The sequence below is a fragment of the Centroberyx gerrardi genome, chromosome 19, assembly GCF_048128805.1.
Source record: "Centroberyx gerrardi isolate f3 chromosome 19, fCenGer3.hap1.cur.20231027, whole genome shotgun sequence".
Taxonomy (NCBI): domain Eukaryota; kingdom Metazoa; phylum Chordata; class Actinopteri; order Beryciformes; family Berycidae; genus Centroberyx; species Centroberyx gerrardi.
In genome coordinates this window covers 11,915,001-11,937,182 of record NC_136015.1, presented here as the reverse complement: position 1 = coordinate 11,937,182, position 22,182 = coordinate 11,915,001, and the positions used below count along the sequence as shown (strand labels likewise).

The following is a 22,182-nucleotide window of genomic DNA, read 5'->3' as shown; positions in this document are numbered from 1 at the left end:
TTACCAGGCCAATAAACAGCTTAACTTAAGTTACACACTCAAAGTTTTCTAGCTATGAAGATATAGGACTCAGTGGGGGTTTATGCTTGCTACATCATATTTTGTTTGTTTGTGTGGTGTATGCTCTGGAAAAAGCCATACAAAGTTTGGTGTACTCTCCTTTTTTTGGGAACATGAATTGATGTAAATGTGCTTAGGTAGCAGTGTTTGAATGGAATAATAGGTGTGTCTAAAAAGGCAATTAGCGTTTGAGGTTCAGCACATTTTATTCTTAGTTGGGGGGAGGGGGAGGGGTGCGAAGGAGGAACTTAATTCAAACCGCTTGCATATGAAGCTGTGAAAGCAAGAGAAAATGCTTTTAACGTTTCAACCCAAAGATGAATCATATTACTAAGCTGCTTTTTTTTTCTCTCCTTCAAAACATACTGCCACACACAGGGACACACACACCTATAAACACACACACACACACACACACACAGGCACAGTATGCACCCAGCTACAGTAAGGTCATGCATGGATCCCAGGGGGCCATCGGTCCCACCCAATATTTACAGTTCTTTTAACTGCAGGCACTCTGTAAAGGTGCTAGCTTTGCTGACATTTCAAGGAATGTGAGAGTGTTGATTTGTTCACACCCCTAGAGTGGACTCTCAGAGATTATATGTGTGTGTGTGTGTGTCGCTGCCATACTGCCCCGGTTTAATCCCTGAAATGACAGAGGCCGCCGTCTAAAGCGCAAACTCAGACCTGAACTCGTGTCATCAGTGTATTAGGTTCAGTGACACTTACAATTCAAGTGGTACCCTCTTAACCTGAGTACTGACAGTATAATGCCAGCATTATTTAGAACAGTAGTATTTAACCCTAACTGTATTTCTTTCATTTCAGCTGTCCTTTGCGGCGACGACCCCGGTTCTGGCAGACAAGAAAAAGTACCCCAACTTCTTCCGCACCGTTCCGTCCGACAACGCGGTGAACCCGGCTGTGGTGAAGTTCCTCAACTACTACAACTGGAGCCGTGTGGGGACGCTCACACAGGACGTCCAGAGGTTCTCAGAGGTCAGTGCCTCCTGCCCCTTCTTTAAAGTTACTGTATTTTCTAATGTTACTTTCTGAGAGGAAGCCTAAGGGGGTACAGAGAGAGACACAGGAAACTACGCTGACCACTGCTGAGGTCAGCACTGCCTTCCCTGTTTCTATTTTGAATCTGTAAATGATTTGTTTAGACATGTATGGTCTATAGAGATGATAGGAATGTTGCAAAGATTATTGTCCATCAGCAAGTACAATTTTCAGTTTTACGTTCATAATCAGATTTGGGGTTTTAATCAAAAATTCACCCTAAAACACAATCCCCGCAATTCCTATTATCCAGACACACTATTATTATTAGTAGCTCCTGTATAAGAGCCGGGTTCTGTGTTTTCGTTGGTTCATTCGGCTGTGCAGAACACAAAGAGCCCTGCATAACTGAAATACAGTGTGCGCTTGTACACCAGGTAGTACGGTAGAAGTCACACAGGTATCAACCAAAGGGAGGCTGGTGCACTGTACTTCCACATAACAGGACGTAGCTCTGGGATTTTCTAATTGTAGTAGCTAAGTTAACATATGAATTAAATATCTTTTTCAGTAATTCTCGTAGTTACACAACAACACTGTGCTACTAGTCGTTTCACTCACTCCAATCATGCCCACCCCCGAGCTTCTCAGACGATGAATTGGAGATTCATTTTGTGAGCGCATACAGTAGATTGTTAGCTTGAGCTTTAAATCTAGTTTCATGTCTTTGTAGTGCGAACTGTTATCAACTACAAAATGTGCCCATATCCCTGTAAAGTCACCATTGGTACTGTTACCGTGTGCAAAAGTTGTCAGCAGCGCAGCTTCAGGTGTTGGCCCTTGATCACACTGTCAAAAGCATCTTGGCTCACTCTGTTCTAGCTTTATAGGAGAAGCTTTTTCATGTTCTCAAATCAACACTAAACTGCGTAAAATTTTAAGAATATATTCTGATTTAAGGTGGATTTTCCCTTTAAAACTACTGGAAATGTGTATTTGTCATGTATAAATGAATATGTTAACGGCTATTCTTTATGCTAAATTTACTATAAAAACCTAACTGAGATACAAACAGAGACTGGGAGTGGTATCAATACTGGACAATGATTGGCAGATATTTTATCAGCCCTACCATTCAGATAATGCCAACATGATTTGAGTGGGTGGCAATCAAGCAGTTCAGGCTGAAAACAATTAAATTCAACCTATTCAACACTGGTTGACTGGAAGAATGTGCTTAAATCACTACAGCCCCCTGATAATCCCACCCACCTGAAACTCAGTGTTTGATTCTGAGGAAATTTGGAGATTAACATTTAACTAAGTCTGTAGCTAAATCCTACTACTTGCACAATGTTTCACATCTTCAGCAATGAATAAAAACCGTACACTTTTTTGGAAAGAATGAAATTGAGTTTCCAGCCACTTTTGTGCCAAAGGAACAGATGTGAGCAGATATCAGAGTACAACTTTTGTGATAAGAATTAGTGCTGTTATATGATTGTTAAATTATTTATTTACTACACTCCATCTGGCACTTAGTTTAACATCCCTCTCCCTTTCAAAAAGACAAAAAGCACCACTCAGCCCACATTGCTAGTGTTGGGAAAAGTAATTTGTGGAAAGATGAGAAACTATCTGTGTTGACTCAGCACACATGGCTAACTCTCTCATGACTTTGCTGGCACTGAAATTCATCTGAAAGCTAGAAGATTGTTATTTTGGAAATTGTGGTATGTTTGATTGCTGACTGAAACAGCAGGATACACACTTACATTCTCAATCCCCAAGCAAAAGTTTCCCTCCATTACACTGAGACACAGGTGTTATTGTGGCTAGTAGCTTTTTGTACAAAGAGAAATGAGAGGAGATGATGATAATCCAGTTTTTCTCACAAAACCATGAGGGAAGGATCTCACATTAAAACCATGTTACGACAAAATGGATGAACACATTTGCTTTTCCTTTTTCCTCTCAGGAAGGTTGAACATAATCATACAGGTTTCTCATGCCTTTGGATATCAACTCAAACACATAGCACAGCGCTTTTTTTTTTTTTTTAAAACATATCAGAATATAGAAAGCATGAATTTGAGAAACGTATTGCTGGTGACTGGTGAGCACTTGCCTTGAGGCCCTGGTTGAAAACAATCTGCTCAGTGGTGTGTGTGTGTGTGTGTGTGTGGAAGGGGGGCGTATAAGAAGTCTCGCTGCAAATCTCCGAGAGCCCAAATCCCTTTATCTCTCCCCTCCTGAAAGCGCCATGGGGCTTAGGACGGGAGAAAGACGGACGGCCCGATTCAATCAACCTGCCACGAGATTGGCCTCTAATCCTGATTTACAAATATGCAAGCATCGCTTCCACACTTTGCGATTGTTGCAATCCTCTGTCAAGTTCAGAGCACGCTGGTTTTTGGAGCATTGTGAAATTACGATGGTGTGTAGCAAGACAAATGCTTCATGAGATGTGAACCGCTAAATGTTCTTTGGATACCACTGAAGAATAGAAAAATAATAATTTAAAAAAACAAAATAATGTAATGTTCTTATGCAGGTGGCAGTGTGTCCATCGTGTTAGACAGTGGGATGTCTACATGAATATTTATGAATATGTGTATGTGTTGTATTTAGGACTGACACGATTATTCAACACTGTCAACATTAATAAATTATTGAATAATATTTCTCTTGTCGATTTGTCATAGGAAATACTCAAGCCTATGTTCTTTCTCACCTGTGGTAATTTTCAATGATAGCAAAGACTGATGCTACGTGGCTAGCTAGATAACCAACTTTGGAGTTTACAAACTGCACTCTCATGAGAAGAGAGCGGAGGCAGAACCTAAAAGAAGTCCAGCCAGGAATGAGGAAGGTGATTGAAGTTGTTATAATCTCAATTCTTTATCAGTGGTCGAATTAACAACTTTATAAACACGTAAATTACAATGTATAGCTTTGTTAAACCAGCTATACATCTTTGGAGAAATTAAAAGGTCTATTTCCCTACTTTCCCTACATTACACTAAGCTAATCATTCCTATACCTTCAAACTGCATGCAGAGACATGAAAGGCATTCACCAGTTCGTGTGACTCTGGGTAAGCAGGAAGAAAACAAACTATCCCTTTAACCATTGAAATAATCGTCCGGTCAATCAATTATCAAAATAATCATTTCTGCAGCTTTTAGTTATTTGCATACATGCATCTGCATGTGTGTATGCACCAGTGCTCTCCTCTCCACCACATCTCTCTCTCTCTCTCTCTCTCTCTCTCTCTCTCTCTCTCTCTCTCTCTGTCTTTCTCTTTCTCTCTCTGTGTCTTTCTCTCTCTCTCTCTATCTCTCTGTCTCTTCTACTGATCTGCAGTGCTGTTTCCTAGGGAGACTGCTTGCAAGGTTGATGTTATGTAATGCTTGTTAAGGATTCAGAGTCAGTGGCACGCACACACCACACACACCCACCCACCCACACACATACACACACACACATACATATGGTGTCCCCTGGAACTATAACCTGTAAGCTAAAGGCAGCTCGTCACTTCTATTTATAGACACCATAGAAACATACACACACACACACACACACACACACACATAGCATTTGTGGATGGACACTGATGTTCTACTGATGGGGGGGTCACGGTGTATTGTAGTAAGAGATGAGAATGGGGAAATGATGAGTAATTGCTAGTGTGGAGGTGTCTGCCCACACCACCACATGCATTGCCACAGACAGAAACACACATTCACACACACACACACACACACACACACACACACACACACACACACACACACACACACACACACACACAGGCTCCCTGGCTCTCCAATCAACATTATTGAGATTGCCAGACAAACAGTGCTCACCCAGGAACACAGCAGCCATCATCAGTCAGTCAGATGGCAGACTTGACTGAGAACGGGATTAGGACTTTGTACCCTGCTGGCACCCTCTGAGCTGAAGTGCTTCATTACACTATGACCACTGATATAGTATAAATCTAACAGACGTTGCTTTATTCTTGCCAGACTCAGTAGTCAGTCAATGGCGATTACTGTTACTATTCCCCACACATTCAAAATATAGAGCAGACAGGAGAGATACATGTGCATTACTGTAAATTATGGATACAGTTTGTCGAGGGCTCTTTCTAAACAACCTCTAAAAAAAATCATAAATCGCATGGTTCTTATCTTTGTGCATGCTCCAATTCACAATTTAGCGCTCACAGGTATTAATATTTGTTGCAATAGAAATGCTGTGTTGTGCAAATGTTTTTACATACAGATGTGGTGTCATGCTAAAATGCCTATTTTTCTATAGGCATCAATTATTTTTCCATTGGTGTCCATTAGTGCGTGTGGAGAAATGTAATGCAATTGTAATGCTATATAAATTCCTCCACAGAATGAGCCATTCATGCCATTGTACAGTGCATGTAAGGCCATGAGAGGAAGCCATCCGATAGCTTGTCATCAGGCTGCGGCACAACCATTTGTCATGCTAGTTAGCATGAGCGCATGACTGGCGTCATAGTCTGAACCCAGGATCTGCATGGCAGTGTGACGCACAACCTGACAAACAGATGTGTGCATAGACCTACCGCATTACCGCATTCACAAAACCCAAAATGCATGACACATATGCACAAACACATACACATACACACACGCGGCGCACACACACACACGTGCGTCACATGCACAGATATACACGCACAAAGCTCAGACAGATGGAATGATCAGCAACACCTGCTAATGTGCTGATATGTGTGTGACACTGACAAATGCACACACATGCACTTACACAGTCACACCCATCATTGCAGAGGGGCATCGCAGTCTGAACGTGCTTTGAAATGGTGTTAATGATTTGAGGTTAGACCATGGTTAAACATCAAGCAATCTGTCCGTCTAGTATCACTGTGGCACCATCTGAATCATCACAAGCCACTCATCACTTTGGTCAGTCTACAGTTGCCTGAAGGGTCTGGTTTATATTTTTGGGGCAAGTAAAAAAAATCATTTATGCTACCTAGAATATTGAAAAAGGAAGAATACCCACATCATGCTTCAAAATGTCCTATATAGTATACATTCAATTCAACAGTGCTGCAGTGCAGAGCAGATGTGTGACCCTGTGCAGACAGGACACGCGCATCTTATACACAGCGTCGCCATACACACACAGCCAGCGGTCCTAATTAGGTTTCAGTCTATGCCATGCTGTAGGCCACAGTCAGTGGAGTGGAAGCCAGCATCAGCATGTAATGTGAGCCCGGGATGGTACTGCATCGAGTCGTACACACCCCAAAGAGATGATACATTCACAGGGCGTCCTCAGCTTCCTCAGCAGGGGAGGCTCATTCATCCTCATTTAGGCTGCGGTTGTATGTGTTTCTGCATGTGTGTGTGTGTGTGTGTGTGCGCATGCGTACATGTTGTCTTTGTGTGTGTTTGTTTGTTTGCACAATATGTGTGTATAGTCATGTGTGAATTTGTGAGCTTCTGTATGTGTGTGTGTGTGTGTGTGTGTGTGTGTCTTTGTCTGTGTTTGCTGGGGCTTGTTAAACCCCTGCGTATAAATAGAATCATATTGTGCTAATGTCCTCTCCCAGCACTGGTGCATTAAACACTTTTAACTCACTGCATCCGACACTGTCATTTTGTCCATCGTGTCTGTGTGTGTGTGTGTGTGTGTGTGTGTGTGTGTGTGTGTCTGTATGTGTGCGCGCATGTGTCAGAAGTGCAGCAGGATTATTTCTCATCTGTATTTACTGCTGGGGATTCCCAGGCTGTCCCAGACAATAGAGGATGTTTTTGTTACGCCGTAAAGCTGCTCCCTTTTCCCCTCCCGCCATCCCTCGATCCATCCGCCCCTCTCCCCTCCATCTCTCTCTCTCTCTCTGTCTCACACACTCACTCAGCGGAAACACGGATGGATTTGTCCTTTTCCAACTCAATGGAAGAAACACAAAATTGAACCAATAAAAAACCCTCTTGTGACAAGGGCTCTGTCCTCGGAGGAGAGTGGCTACGCATGTTAGTCTTGTGTGTGTGTGTGTGTGTGTGTGTGTGTGTGTTGTTGCTGCACGGTACATGATGTTGGTGTTGTGTGTGCACTCATGCCTGTAAATATGTCTTTGCATCTCTGTATGTTTTTTGTGTCTGTATGTGTTTTGTGTATGTGTTTTTTGGTCGTTGTTTTTCCATCCACCTGTGTGTACCTTATTAAACACCAAGCTAACCATAGTTTTCTCTTCCAAGCTAGTCTCTTTTTAGCATTGCAGCAGCCAGGCCTTTTAGATCAACCCTCAACACAACAGGACATTGTGCCTTGTCCTGACCACCAAGCCTATTGTTTCTCAAGAGCAAAACCTGGTTGTATTGATCCACTCCAGCCTCCCTGTTGTTTCAGCTCAGTGAGCAGTACATAGGGGGAATGTTTTTATGGGAGTGAGTGATGTACGGAGTGATGAAGTGCTCCCTTCAGGGTATGAGATAGCAGAGGAGGTGATTATGAAGGAGACATTTAGAGACCTGATGAGGGAAATACATTTAGGGTCCTTTGGATTCATTGATTTTTAGATGGCAACAATGTTCTAGCCGATTACACAAAATAGTTGTAATGACTCTAATTTTAAGTGCACTGAAAAATAGTAGTAGTAGTATGGTTTTAGGGCCTTGGTTACTAGGAAACTACCCTCAGACCGCTTTGCTTTCCTGTGCTGCGTTACTGCTGTACTGCAGATATTCTTAAGGAGTATGTGTGTATGTGCACATGTACAAATGTGTGTTTGTGCTTGTGTATATTTGTCCTACCCTCTGAGTGTGCATCCAATCCATTGCCAAGGCAGTAACCAATATGACAACAGACTATGACACACACACACACACACACACGCACACACACACACACACACACACACACACACACACACACAGACAAACATAGGGCACACAGAGGGCCTTCCTCTGCTAGCTGTCTTATGCCATCTCTACCACCAGAGCTCGGCGGTCCCATTCAAGCCAGCAGCACACATACACCTTCTAATTTCTCAGTAGAGAAGCCATTCTAAAATTATAGTTTGACTTATAGGTGGGAAGCCAAGGGGATGAATCACAGAGAATGTGTGTGTGTATGAACGTATATGTGTATGTGTGGGTGAGAGAGAGAGAGAGAGGCAGAGACAGAGACAGTATGGTAAACCACCTTGAGGTTGCCATCACAGTGGGGTGCCTCCCGTATTCTCCTCCCTCCCTGATCCCATTACCCACCATTTCACTGAATCAATACATCAAAGCGTGTATAGCTTTGTACAGCTGTAGCGTGTACAGCTGCTGCAGACACATTTCCACTAGTTCACATATGTCTGCCTGTAGTCAAGCCTTGGGTGACAAGTTGAGATTACTTGAGTGTACAATTGTGCTTTCTTGTTTTCTTGTATCGATAGCAAAGGCAAGTAATGTTACCACTCCACGTTAAACAAAGTCATTCAAATCAAGATGTGCTGATGATTCTGATGTGTCCAGTGTCTTCCTAGAGAAATCCTACTTAAAGACATTTTGCTTATGAGAACTAATATACGTCTTTGACTCTTCAAGCTGAAATGTCAACCTGTTTGGCTTTCTGTCACTTTTTCTTCTCTCACAATTTAATATGTGACATACAGCTGGCAGTTCAGCACGTTAGGTAGACCTTATGAGTGGGAAGTATGTGAAAGAGTATGGATTATTTACAAGTATGATATACTTACAGTTGCTACTTAAAGTTGGTACTTACAGATGTTATTAACAGTATCAGTTGCTTGTTTAAATATGGATTACTAAATATTAAATATGTGCTATATAAGTAAGTAACATGACATAAAAAAAATGCAATAAAATACAAATATATCTAAAATATATTTATATATATATGAACATGAAGTAGAAATATAGTATACCAGTAACCCTGAAATGGTGGAATCATTATGAAAGTAACAGAATATGTGCAGTATGTAACAATAATAACATAACAAGAGGGATATAGGAAACTGAAGAAAGCAGGGAATTTACAATATACATGTTGTGTAAAGAAGGCCATACATATGTACAGTAAGTGTCATGTAGACGTGCACTGTAAGCAATGTGCAAAAACACACGTGCATTTTTAACGTAACGTAGGTACAGAGTAAGTGTTGTGTGTCATATGCAGAGAAAGTACAGAAATGTCCAGATTGGAAAAAAAACAAACAGTACAGCAAATGAAATATATCCATACAAATTCTTCCAGTGCATGGGAAGGTAGAGAGCAATCCAGGTGTAGACAGCGCATTGCAGGTGCTCTGTTTCCGCATCATGTCATGTCCGCATCTCTCTCTCTATCTCTTCAGGCAAACATCTGTATCAGTTTGAGTATTAGTCTCTCTCTCTCTCTCTCTCTCCCTTCCTCTCTCTCTCTGCCTCTCTCTCTCCCCCGCTCTCTGTAACACAAATGCACAGCACTCTGTCATCACAGCAGAATTTGTTTTTTATATCATTGGTTTTAATCTTTCAATTTAACACATAATTTCATTTTTAATGCACTGTCCCATTCCCCCAAAAGAGCACATCTACATGAGCTTCATCCTGCACTGAGCAAGCCTCATCAAGCCAACCGCACGTTTGGCCTTCATGTGACGTGCAATAGCACCCAAGAGGCAATTTTCATGTCTAAGAGGTTAATGTATTTTCTGAGGTATTAATTGATAATACGGAATGTGGTACTGTGGTGATATTGAGTGCAGATTAAAATAACAATAACTAAAATAGGGTCAAGGTGTGCAGCCACAAGCTCCTTACAGGCTGGTGTGGAGAAAAAGAATGGGAGGATGGATAACAAAAAAGAAGAGAGAAATTACGAACGAACAAAATTGTAGATGGTCAACCATGCTCACTTGTGCTCTCTCTCTCTCTCTCTCTCTCTCTCTCTCTCCCCCTCTCTCTCTCTCTCTCTCTCTCTCTCTCTCTCTCTCCCTCCTCAGGTGAGGAATGACCTAACTAATGAGCTGGAGAAAGCGGACATTCAGATCGCAGATACAGAAAGTTTCTCCAACGACCCCTGTGTCAACGTCAAGAAGCTCAAGGTAAGTGGTTGAGGCTACAAGAACTACATGCACTGAGTAACAACACTACCCAAACCCTATGAAATGACAGACCTGCCATCTTTAGAATAACTGCACACATAGAATAGAATAACCCAACTAACAGGCTACATCTGTGTGAATATGTACTGCCAACATTAATCTGACTATTCCAGTGTGTATGTAAATTGTGAATTCATTGGTGAACCAAACTGTAATGATTCAAGGCGAGCTCGATCCAAATAATTCTCATATATACCAAATGACTAGACTGCTATTGATCTTCGTGTCACTTTTGCAAACTTTTTTTCAATGCTGTATCTGTGTAGCCTATTAAATGAGTTGATTTCCTCCCAAGTGAATCCCAGACGATGAATGGTTTATCCAAGACTTGTTTCCTGCTTTGACTGGGCAGAGTAGGGCAGTTCTCCACGAGACTAGTGGAGGCCTAATGAGGATGCTGTCATGGCTGGGGGAGTTTGTACAGTGACCCCTAATGACCTGCTCTGTCTAATGGGCATTTGATGTGGGTTTGCAGGCATATACATACATACATACACCCAGAAACACAGGCACACACAAACACACATACACACAGGATCCTTCAATTTCTCTCTCAAGTCCATGAACCCTGTGTAGAGCTGAGCTGCTGTGGCTGATTATAGTCTTAGACAACACTGTCAGCTCCGTTTCAGCTCTTCCCTCCCCTCCCATCTTCTCCTCTCCTCTCCTCTCCTCTCCTCTCCTCTCCTCTCCTCTCCTCTCCTCTCCTCTTCCCTCCTCTCCTCTCCTCTCCTCTCCTCTCCTCTCCTCTCCTCTCCTCTTCCCTCCTCTCCTCTCCTCTCCTCTCCTCTCCTCTCCTCTCCCATCTTTTCCTCCTCTCTGCTTTCCTGTCTTGTCCTCTTTTCTCCTATCCTCCCCCTCCCACCACACAATAAAAGACCTTTACACCATTTACACCTGGCTTTAGCATGATCAGACTGTGTTTGGATAGAGCAAAAAATCCAGGTGTTTACATTGCAGTCAAGACACATTGAAGGTCGGATCATCTGAAACCGCTGGTGGTCAGAGACGCATTCGGTCACATTAACAGCAAAGTGTAAATGCAGTGTGTCTCAAGGCCACATATAGAGTAGCAATATCATAAATGGAAGTAAACTTGTGGCACTGATCCGACCAGCAAGCACACACAAATCAAACAGGTGGCAGGCAGCTTGAGAGAGAGAGAGAGAGGGTAAGAGAGGATAAGATGTGGGAAGCGAAAAGAGGGGGAGTGGGATGAGAGAGCAAGAAGAAAAAAACAAGGTCTGATACATGAGTGGAAGATGTGACTTATACAAGACGGAGCAAGTTGAGATAGAGGCAAAAGAGAGATGTCGAGAAAGAGGGAGAGAGAGAGAAGGAGAGGAACAGAAAGATAAGCCGTCTTTCCTAAAAATATATGTGTAACTCTGCGTGTTCAGGGCTGACATTTTAAGCTGACACCATCCTTCCTTGATCAGCTCTAAATATGCAAATCACAGTGTCGCCTCGAAAGCTTTTCAGAGCGTTTGGATGGAGTGGGCGGGGGGCCTCTGATACCCTAATGGTCTGTTTCCCGCTCGTCTCGCAACACCGACAGTCACGTAATATGACGAGGTAGAGGGTGACATAGAGTTTGTCGGGGAGTCTGGCTTTTGTCTGGTACATCGTTTTTTGTTTTTTTTGGGAGGTGTGTGTTTGTGTGTGGGTGTGAGGTGGGGTGGGGTTGGAGGGGTGCAGCCGCCACTGTCTGATCCACAAATAGAGCGCTCACATCTGCAACATTCCAGTTGTGAGTTGTGACAAGGAGACACGCATCGCTGCTGCAGGGTGCTGAAGCAGCCCCGTGTGATCAGATAGGGACTACTGCGTCTTGTCACTGCTGTTCTACATTTCACTATCTCTTTCTGCCTTTTTTCTCCTCTCCATCTCTTGTTCTCTGTCCCACGTTCTCTGTTTCTTCCCGGAGAGGCTGGGAACACAAAATCAGAAAAATAAAAGCAGGCTTACGCAACCACACACTTACACACTCACACACTCACACACACACACACACACACACACACACACACACACACACATACACACACACACATACACACACCATGACAATAATTGACCACCTCCACCCAGACCTTATCAGTAAAAATAATAGTTTAAATGAATATTAACTTTGACCTACTTCTAACGACCATTTTGAGCATAAGATCACTATTCTTGTAACGATTCTATAGACATAGAGGATCAGCCCAAGACAAATGGCTTGCACTGACATTATCATTACTAGCTTGTCCATTTCGGATGGCCTGTTATTGATAATATCATCAGGCTGGCTGGTACTGCTACTGCAGTCCGCAGTGTTTTCCTGGCTCTCCCTTCAAACTGATGGAGCACCTCTGCTGGTCCAAATCCCCAAATAGCACTGAGCTGCAGCATGGGCCGCACACTGCAGACCCTGGCTGGGATACACAGACATCTACACATCCAGCTTAAAGGGCCAGTCCACCCCAAATTCTAGGTCTGAAGCTTCAAATGTGCTTCAGAATTGAAGTTTCAAATATCTTGATTTGCAGTGATTTGGCTATAGTATAGTATAGTATAGTATAGCGTAGCGTAGCGTAGTATAGTGTAGCATGGTGTGATACGGTACAGTATGGGATAGTATAGTATAGTGTAATAGTATAGTATAGTATAGTATATCTTATGAAGGTTAAAAAGATTTTGATTATGTACAATTTGTTGTCCATTAATGTTGTCGTTTTATGAAATCATCTGAGGGACTTTTATTTTGAAGGCAGCAGTCCCTTAATTCCGGTTCATATAACAGTGCCAGTTTAAAGAATAATGTATCTGCGGCTATAACAGTGTGCTCACTTAATGCTCACCTAGGATCCATTAGAGATCAGGGAAGCTACTGACACACACTCTCACACACACGCGCACAGATCTGTCCCGCGAGGGCATGCACATGATCACACCCACACACAGCGCATTTGCTGCACAGTAATCATCGCACCCAGACGGGGGGGAGGGGAGGAGGGGTGGGGGGGGGGTTTAGTGGGTAGGAACAACACACTGTCCCGTCTACAAATCACATCTACCACATTCTCATAAAAGACCTAGTATGTGTGTGTGTGTGTGTGTGTGTGTGCGTGCCTAATAAGCCTTATCAGTGCCTGATTGGGCTTAAGAGGTACAATATTACCCAAAGCATTATCACGTATAAATCACCATCGTAAAGTTACAAACAACGCTGTCACGGATTAAGCAGTCGAGGCTGCCCTTAATGCTTAGCTTGCTACCCTCTGTGAGAACGATTATTGTTACAGTTATTAGAAAGCTCAAATGATGAGGGCAATTTGGGGCCCCATAGTGCCTCAATCCATCTCTAATGCACACGCACACAGACACATACACACACATGCGTACACTCTTGCCCTCAGCTACACTGTCTTTTCATGATGTTGCCAGGCAGGCCAGAACTCATATTGAGGCTGTGGTCCTTGGCCACAGCTGGAGTCATTTGGGTTAAGTGCCTTTCCTCCGGGGAACAGCAGTAGTATTGAATAGCCACAGGCGCTTCTCACACACACACACACACACACACATCAACACACACACACACGATGGACGATGGAAGAAAAGTTCAGACTTGCTACCTGCCTCTCTCTGCACATCTACACACATACACATTGTGAAAGTGCCAGAGTAGTGGAACAACGCTAAGAGCTTCATACAAAAGACCCTTTAAATGTCCCAGCATGCTCTCTGGCTCTGATGAGAAGCCACCAGAGTAGGCTTTTGATTGGGCTGCTCTGCTTTTTTGCAGCTCTCACTTCTTTCAGTGTGTGTGTGTGTGTGTGTGTGTGTGTCTCATGCTATGCTAGAGCCTGTATGGAAGGTTTTGTGGTGAAATAAAACTTGGGGCTGCTATAGAATTTGAGGACATGCATCACATTAGCATTTCGACCACCCACCCATCAGTAGGAGAAGCATGTGTGTGAGTAACAGTGGTTGTGACTTTTTTTTAAATCCAGCAACGACTACAAAATTTAGAGGAATAACCATGATTGGCTGTTTGGTTGATCCATGCGTCCAGTCGCCTCAAGGAACTGGAGCTAAGATGACAGTGATTGGCTGTTCCCTCTGATATGTGGACCCATGACATATGGTAGTGATTGGGGATTGCCTAAGGGACGAGGCCCTCATGAACTTTACGTAATCATAAAGGGTTCTCATTATCTAGAATAAAGGCGGGACACCGCAGGGTCACTGAAATCACAGCGGTTATGTTGGTCACTTGAAATCACTACTTTCAGATGAGAGGGTCTCGGTTTTTACATTTCATTGAAAACTCAATCCACGGTAACCTTAGAATATGTTCAGACTGCAAGATTGCATCCATTTAAGTCCTTGAAGTCAACAATGCCACTGAGAGGATTTAATGTATCGCTGCCTGTTTAATGTTTTTTTCACCTAATCCAGTGGTTCTCAAACTTTTTGAACCAAGTACCACCTCTGATCAAAGCAAAGCATCCAAGTACCACCTCACCTACAAGCCAACATCTCAAAGCACAAATATGACAAGTAGTATGAGCGTATAAGTCATTCGGGCAGGCAGAGCCAGTGCAAGTACGTGGGCTGCGCGGGCAGAAACCTTGGTCAATTTTATAAAAAATTTAAAATGTAAAATATGAAAACATTTTAAGTCTTTTTTAAATTTTGATTATGCTGGTAAATCACAAATTAAGAATTTATAAACATTGTAATGGTTTCAGATGGTTTTTCCAAATTCTCAGAGCAGACAAAAAAATTCCAGTCATCTGGCGTACCACCAGGGGGCGCTCTGCGTACCACTGGTGGTACACGTACCACAGTTTGAGAACCACTGACCTAATCAATACAAGAAGGAACTGACCACTTGAGAACTCGATGCTAAACACTTCAAGTCCTGTACATCACCATGGAAAACACACTCAATAGTCTGTATTTTTTTCAGGAAGAGTGATTATTCATCCTATTACAAGATGACTATTGCCGATAAACACCAAAATGATCTATGTCTTCCGCTAAATGCAGTGAAGTGCAAACCCATTATTGACCCGGTCAGTCTTTCTCATTCAGATTTCCTCCTGGGCAGCAGAAATGCATTGCTCAGTCAAAGCTGACCTTCTGTGGATGTGATACCCAGGGCAAAGTCAGGCCCGCAGCAGGAACCTTTTGATAGACTTTTCACCATGCGGCACACATCACCTCCAGCCTTGTTGCCCAGATGTAGATTCATCAAAGCTGTGTCAGTGTTATTGGATTTGATTTGGGGCTCTTTGTTTGTGTGTGTGTGTGTTTGAGTGTTTGTGTTTAGGATCATGCGCTTGTGTGCACACTTGCTTCTGTGTGTGTGTGTGTATGTGTGAGTGTGTGTGCCGCTGTTTGTACTGTACGTGTGCGTGCGCACATGCACGTAAACACAGTAAATGACAGACTGTTGGCCCCTGAACCTGATCTGCTTTCCCACCATGAAGCACTTCCAGCCGGGCAATCTGAATTATTTACTGAGTCAATCACCGGGCCATGTGCTCCGAATCCCCATGTAAATCTGTCCTCTCCAACCCTGTTGGCAAGGAATGCAATTCTGCCCGCTGACACTAATGTCTCTGTTGTTATGGATCGACACTTTGTGACTTGATATTGCTTCACCCTCTCCGAACAACCATTGGTTCATTCTTCAGATCCCACGTACTGTGTAGCTACTGATGGGGTGGAAGTAGTGATGGAAATATATGCAGAAGTGCTGAAGTGCTGATGCTATGTCTATTTGTTATCCAAGTGGGATATTATGGAATGATTAGAAAAGGACATCACAAACAGGGAAGCTAACCCTAAAGCTGATAGACTTTTTCACCTAATTGAAATAGAGGGTCAGGAGCAGAGGTCTTCCATTGAAAGCAATGCCAGGACATACATTTCAATGTACAGTAGCCTATATTTACCAGTGTGTGTGCATTGTACTAAAGGATAAATGCACCAGGAATTGACATTTAACCCATGTCACCCCTTTTCTCTCTGCCTGTCTTTGTCCAGGACAACGACGTGAGAATCATCATCGGCCAGTTTGATGAGAACCTGGCCTCCAAAGTCTTCTGCTGTGTAAGTCTTCGGTCCTGGATCGTGTCCTTTCAACCTGCACAACACTCAGTTACAACTAAAAGCTCACTGATATTGACTTTATTGACACTGGCTGCCAGTGTCTTACAGAGCATCATAGCACTGACGTTGTTGTCTTTAATGATTACAGATGGGCGTCCTAAACAGCTTAGCCTGCCACATCAATGGGGACTGTTGTTGAACATGCTATAGGGCTAGGGCTGCTGTTCTGAACTTCGGAATGTGTGTATGGAAGGTGGAGATGTGGTGGAAAATTTTGTGTGTGTGTGTGTGTGTGTTTAATAGAGCCTGACATTTATGCCCAAACCTGACAAGGACCCGAACTAGCCATGGGTCAGGCCAAGCTGAATTTCTCACTTAAGTGGCTTGGGTTTTGGTTGGTTCAAATATTGTTGAAGATTATTATTACTAATTTATCTTAAGAAAATTAGCAAATATGGGCTTTAGTTGGCTCACAAATAGTTATACCCCTGGGGCTCAGTTCAGGATTGAACAGGATTTTTTCAGTTTCCGGTGGTTCCAGCTTCAAACTCTGAGGCCAAAGTCAGCTCTAGTTTGTGGCTAGTCAGCAGCCCACATGTAAATATAAGTAATGGTATTCTGAATCTATCACACTGTATCTCCGTGCTTTTACATCCCTGCCACCTCCCTCTCGCCCCCTCCCAGGCGTACAACCTGAACATGTTTGGCAGTAAGTACCAGTGGATTATCCCCGGCTGGTACCAGGGCAACTGGTGGGAGCAGGCCAACACCACCAACTGCACCACCAAGAAGCTGCTCACCGCCATGGAGGGCTACATCAGCGTGGACTTTGAGCCGCTCAGCGCTCGGCAGATCAAGGGCATCTCTGGCAGGGTGAGTGACACACAATGTGGCACTGCTGAACAATGTACATATTAACAAGCCATTTAACGTGCAACGTGTCTTAAAATCTTATTTTAATTAACCACAAGTGAAAACAATTTGCTAGTGAGCTCAATAATCTCACTTGTTTCGGCTGCAAAGTAACTCATAGTGTGTGTGAATTTTCATTAATTAACATTATCTTGACACTAGTGGAGTGATCCGCTATTTCAAGATACTGTCATTTGTTTCAAGAAGCAAGAGATGTTGAAACAGGTGATACTGTAAATAATGTTGTAAATAATGTTGTCAGCGTTTTCCAGAAACCTTATACTGTGTTTCAAATTGCGTAGAAAATGCTCTATTTTCCTGGGACCAAGCTAAATGGTGTATTATAAATTGTCATAAATAATTGGTTTGCAATAGAAAAAAATAATAACATTTTCTTAGTTACTAAAAAATTGACTTTTTGGAGATGATAGGCTATACCTTATAATTTTTTTCAGTTTCCTTTCTTCAAAGCTATTGTGTTAATAGCTACTACATTTAGCTTCTAATCTTCATCATGAGATCGGTGTATAACTGATACTGCAATATGTCACATTTGCAATTGTGGCATTTTGAGTAGCATTTTACACAATTACTGTTGCCAGAATCATTTTTTCCATGTAACAAACAGTCAACCACACCTATCTTGACCTTCCCTCTCTCTTTCTCCCTCTGTCTCTCTCTCCTCCAGACCCCTAATGAGTATGAGAGGGAGTACAGCCGGGAGCTTCAGCAGAAAGGTGTGGAGGCCAGCAAGTTCCACGGCTTCGCCTACGATGGGATCTGGGTGATCGCTAAGACCTTCACTCGGGTGATGGAGCTGCTCCGGCTCAAACAGCGGCAGGACGTGTACCACAACTTCACCGTGGACGACCGCGAAGTGGGCAAGATGGTGCTGGATGTCATGAATGAGACCAACTTCAACGGCGTCACGGTGAGTTACGGGCCAGGTTGTCATTTTGGCTCCTGAAGATATGATCAATAAAAACTATGGCAAACACAACGAGAATACAATCTGGCTTGATTTGGAGTAGAAATGGTTTACCATTCATACATGCACACGTTCATACTTTACACAGAGACACAAGAGCACTTATGCTCATACACTCACTTACATATGGGCACACCGACACACTCCCAGGGGCACACACACATACATACACGCAGACAAATGGGTTTGATTAATATTGACGAATCACATACAGAGACAGAGAGAGGGAAAGAGAGATAGGAGAGAGAGGCACATGCGCATTTTCTCTCTTAATCACTACACACTCACATACACACACATGCACACACACACACAAGCACACATATACACATATACATGCACACCTATTCTGCAAACACTGGGATGTACACAGTGGTTGTGCTCAAAACACCATCAAATCTGTTACTGCTGACAAAGCAGTGTCTCTTTGGGGTAATTAAAATGAATGGATCTAAGTGTGTGTGCATGTATGTATGTAATGTATATGTGTACTGTGTGTATATGCGGTGTGCAAATGTCAGAAGAACACTTACAGGCTGAGGCATTAATTACTTCTCTCTAAGACTGGGAGCTTGTTTGCAGAGAAGGTTAGTTAGCCATCCTTGTCTCTGTATGAAGCCTAAAGAGATGTCATTTAGGGCTGCCGACGCACTCCAATGCATTCAAGATTGATCCTGGTGGCTATGCTGGCTAGGACTGTGTGTCTGTGTGTGTGTGTGTGTGTGTGTGTGTGTGTGTGTGAGTGTGTGTGCGCGCACGTCACTTCCCATTGAGCTGTTAGAGGATATCTCCTGTTCCCCAGTAAAGGCCACTCCATTATTCGAGGATGTCACACAGCTCCCAGCCTGGACAGCCAGTAGGCATGCAGGGACCTTACAATACGGCACAGTATTATTTCATTCATAACGGTACTTTTTTTTTGTTGTTGCAGATTTACAAATAAACGCCCTGAAAAAAAAACGTAAGGGCGGATAAAAGAGAGAGAGATTGGGTATATTGGGAAAACGGAAAGAGATTACAGTGGTGGAACGTTCAATAACCGCTCTGCATTTTCTTGTAAACATCCACTCAATGCGGAAGGGTGAGAGGAAAAGTCAAGGTGGAACGAGAGAGAGAGAGAAATAGATAGAGGGAGCGAGATAGAGAGGCTGGTGGAAATACAGCAGAGAGGTAGAAAGAACGAGAGCGAGAAAACAGCCTAGCAGAAAATCGGTGCAGGCTACTGACTTATTGACTTACGTATTATTGTGAGGTCCTCTCTAAGGCTAATGTCCCCAGGGGTATGTGTAGTGCAGCGCTAGACCAAATCCTCCGGGGCGTCTTTCCTCACCCCTCTACTCTCCCCTCTCTCTGCGCAGCCCCACTCAGTGTTCCTGGGCAGGAGCAGGCTGACAGTGACACTGGAGGGACCCGGGCAACGCAGGAATATTGATGACTGGATAACATTTTATTCTCTTTGTACTCCAGGGATACGAGAAAAGACAAACTCTAGTTACTTTGTGTAAATTGGCTAGTAGAGTAATCTTATTCTCCCTCTTCATATCTATATCGATTCATATTGATCCCACACAGATGTAGCCATCATAGAAGTTCCACTTTATGCTCCATTCACTTCACACTTAAACTGCTGCATCGCCTCTCTAAGCACCAAGGGGAAGTGTTTGGAAATGTATTTGTACTGTCAGAAGGTACAAGGAATGATCTGGAAAACGCTTGATTTAGAGACACAAGTTTTGTGTTACAATATGACTATTTAGTTCTACTTATCATCATTAGAACATTAGAATAGTCTGCAATTGAGGTATTAATGGAGGTAGATGTGGCTAGATGCCTTACGGAGGACTTTAAGATGGCTACAGTACATAGTACTGTAGGTACTTGTGTCGCTGACGTCCTAAAGAAAAAGACAACAGTGACATACAGAACACTTATTTAGCCAAGTAAATTCTGAGAGCAACGGCAAAACAGAGCAAGAATACAGAATATTCTTTTGTGAATATGGTAAGCAATTACGTTGTTTGAACAGAGCGGCATTGCAAAATAATTTAGTGCATTTTTGTAGCAAAAAATGTGAGATCCATGGACTATTATAGCTGTTCTTTTGAGGGATTACATGAAATGAGATCAAAAGCGCTGCCTGTATGTGGCACACACATAGCACATAGAAACATCCACCCACACATGATGAACAAAGACATGGGAAGGCAATTTCCCCTGCACACTGCATACATCTTTTATGCTATTTTGGAATTTAGATATCAAAAGCAGCTATTACGCAACCAGCTGCCGCTTTGCTTGTCTATTGCAATCGTTTCCACCCAAATACACACATCGACCCATGCAGAAGCACCAGTGAGACGGTAAATGCTAGTTGTACATCTTTGGTTTGAATGTCATTTGTGCTTGATCATACAGGGTCATAGCCCGATTTGAGCCTCATCTCTTTCCTGCTGCGCGGTTTTGTGCTGTGTGTATGCTGTGCACACACTCTCACACACACACACACACACACACGCACGCACACTTGTTTCCTGTGGGACCAAACCGTGTCCATTCTGCACTGAGCTCAATCCTGCTGCTGCATCAGTAGCAGTAGCAGCTGCAGCAGCAGTAGTGTGATCACTGAGGGCTCCACAGTATTGATCTGGCTGCTGGCAGGACCACAGAGAAGGAGGCTGACATTAGCTGGGAGAGACCTCCAGGGCACAGGGAGCGTAGAGAGCTGCTGGAACCACAGGCCACTCTGTACAGGACGCTGTACACTGGAAACACTGGGGAGGGTTGGATGGAAGGAAGGCACAGCAGACTGTGATGGGAGGGAGACAAGTGTGTGTGTGTGTGTGTGTGTGTGTGTGTTTTTGGGTGGGGGGTGTGTGTGTTTTGTCCTGTCTTGGCTGTGGTTAGTGTGGCCAGTGTGTTGGTATCAGTGTCTCTCTGGGTAATGGTAAATAATACAGCCTGGGGCTCGACAGCCATCTCAAACAGACAGGCACAGCGAGAGAGAGAGAGAAAGAGAGAGAGAGAGAGAGTGCATTGTGTGCATCTGTGTTGCTATCTGTTTGTTAGTGTGTGCGTGTGCATGTGCGCCTGCATCATAGCTACATCCACACCCATTGTGTTCCCACCTCAAACCCTGAAAACCCCGAGGATGTCACACCTGAAGCCCACCGAGCGACATCTCACTTGACCCCAACACCCCCATCGCTGGCTTTTTTCTCACCTCCACAGACAAAGCGTTAGCTTTCTACCTCCACTGTCTCACCTCAGAGAGACATATTCACACACACACATACATGCATACACACAGTGCTCCCTCCATCACCCACTGTCGTGACACAGGTCTCAACGTCCTTTGAATACCAGACAGGGGTGACCTGTCTGGGTCAAAACACTCCGGCGAGATTCCCTAAGCTCCAGAGGAGCAGAGGCAGCAGAGGAGCATAATACCTTGTGTAAAGAGGATTTACAGCAGGTCATTCGATTTTTGGTTGGAGGAAGTCAATTTAATCTTTGTAGTAGAGATATTTTGTTTCCAATTAGGGGTGTGAGTCAGTGTTCCTGCATATTTTGGACATGCTTTGCATGTTCTACAACCCATGTATACATTTGAGGGGACAAATGGAGGACTGTTAAAATAGTTGAAGCGCATGCTGTTTCAGTAAGGTTTGTGATACCTCTCCTTTTGCTGATCTGAATGGTATTTCTAGTGCCAATGCTAATGCTGTGTGAGACCATGATGGTGCAACCACTCTCAATTTCCAGTTCAAGTCAAGTTCCCTTATTTTCAACCCACATTGTCTGACCCTGTTTACACACCACAGTTATCTGAATGTACTGTAATGCCTAATGAGCTGAACTGAGGTGCACTGCACTGTCCTACTTACACTTCAAGCATAATTGCATAACGTATTGTAGGAAAGAGCAATGTGTGACGAAAGGA

General features: G+C 43.4%; 1 protein-coding gene across 1 annotated transcript in view; it reads left to right on the top strand.

The window, feature by feature from the left end:
- gabbr2 (gamma-aminobutyric acid (GABA) B receptor, 2) overlaps positions 1-22,182 on the top strand; it is a 172,105-nt gene that overhangs the window by 95,292 nt on the left and 54,631 nt on the right. Inside the window, exons 3-7 of the mRNA XM_071920182.2 lie at positions 892-1,062; positions 10,076-10,177; positions 16,277-16,342; positions 17,027-17,215; positions 17,943-18,185. Coding sequence (XP_071776283.1) covers positions 892-1,062; positions 10,076-10,177; positions 16,277-16,342; positions 17,027-17,215; positions 17,943-18,185 — 771 coding nt within the window. The remainder of the gene's footprint in view (positions 1-891; positions 1,063-10,075; positions 10,178-16,276; positions 16,343-17,026; positions 17,216-17,942; positions 18,186-22,182) is intronic.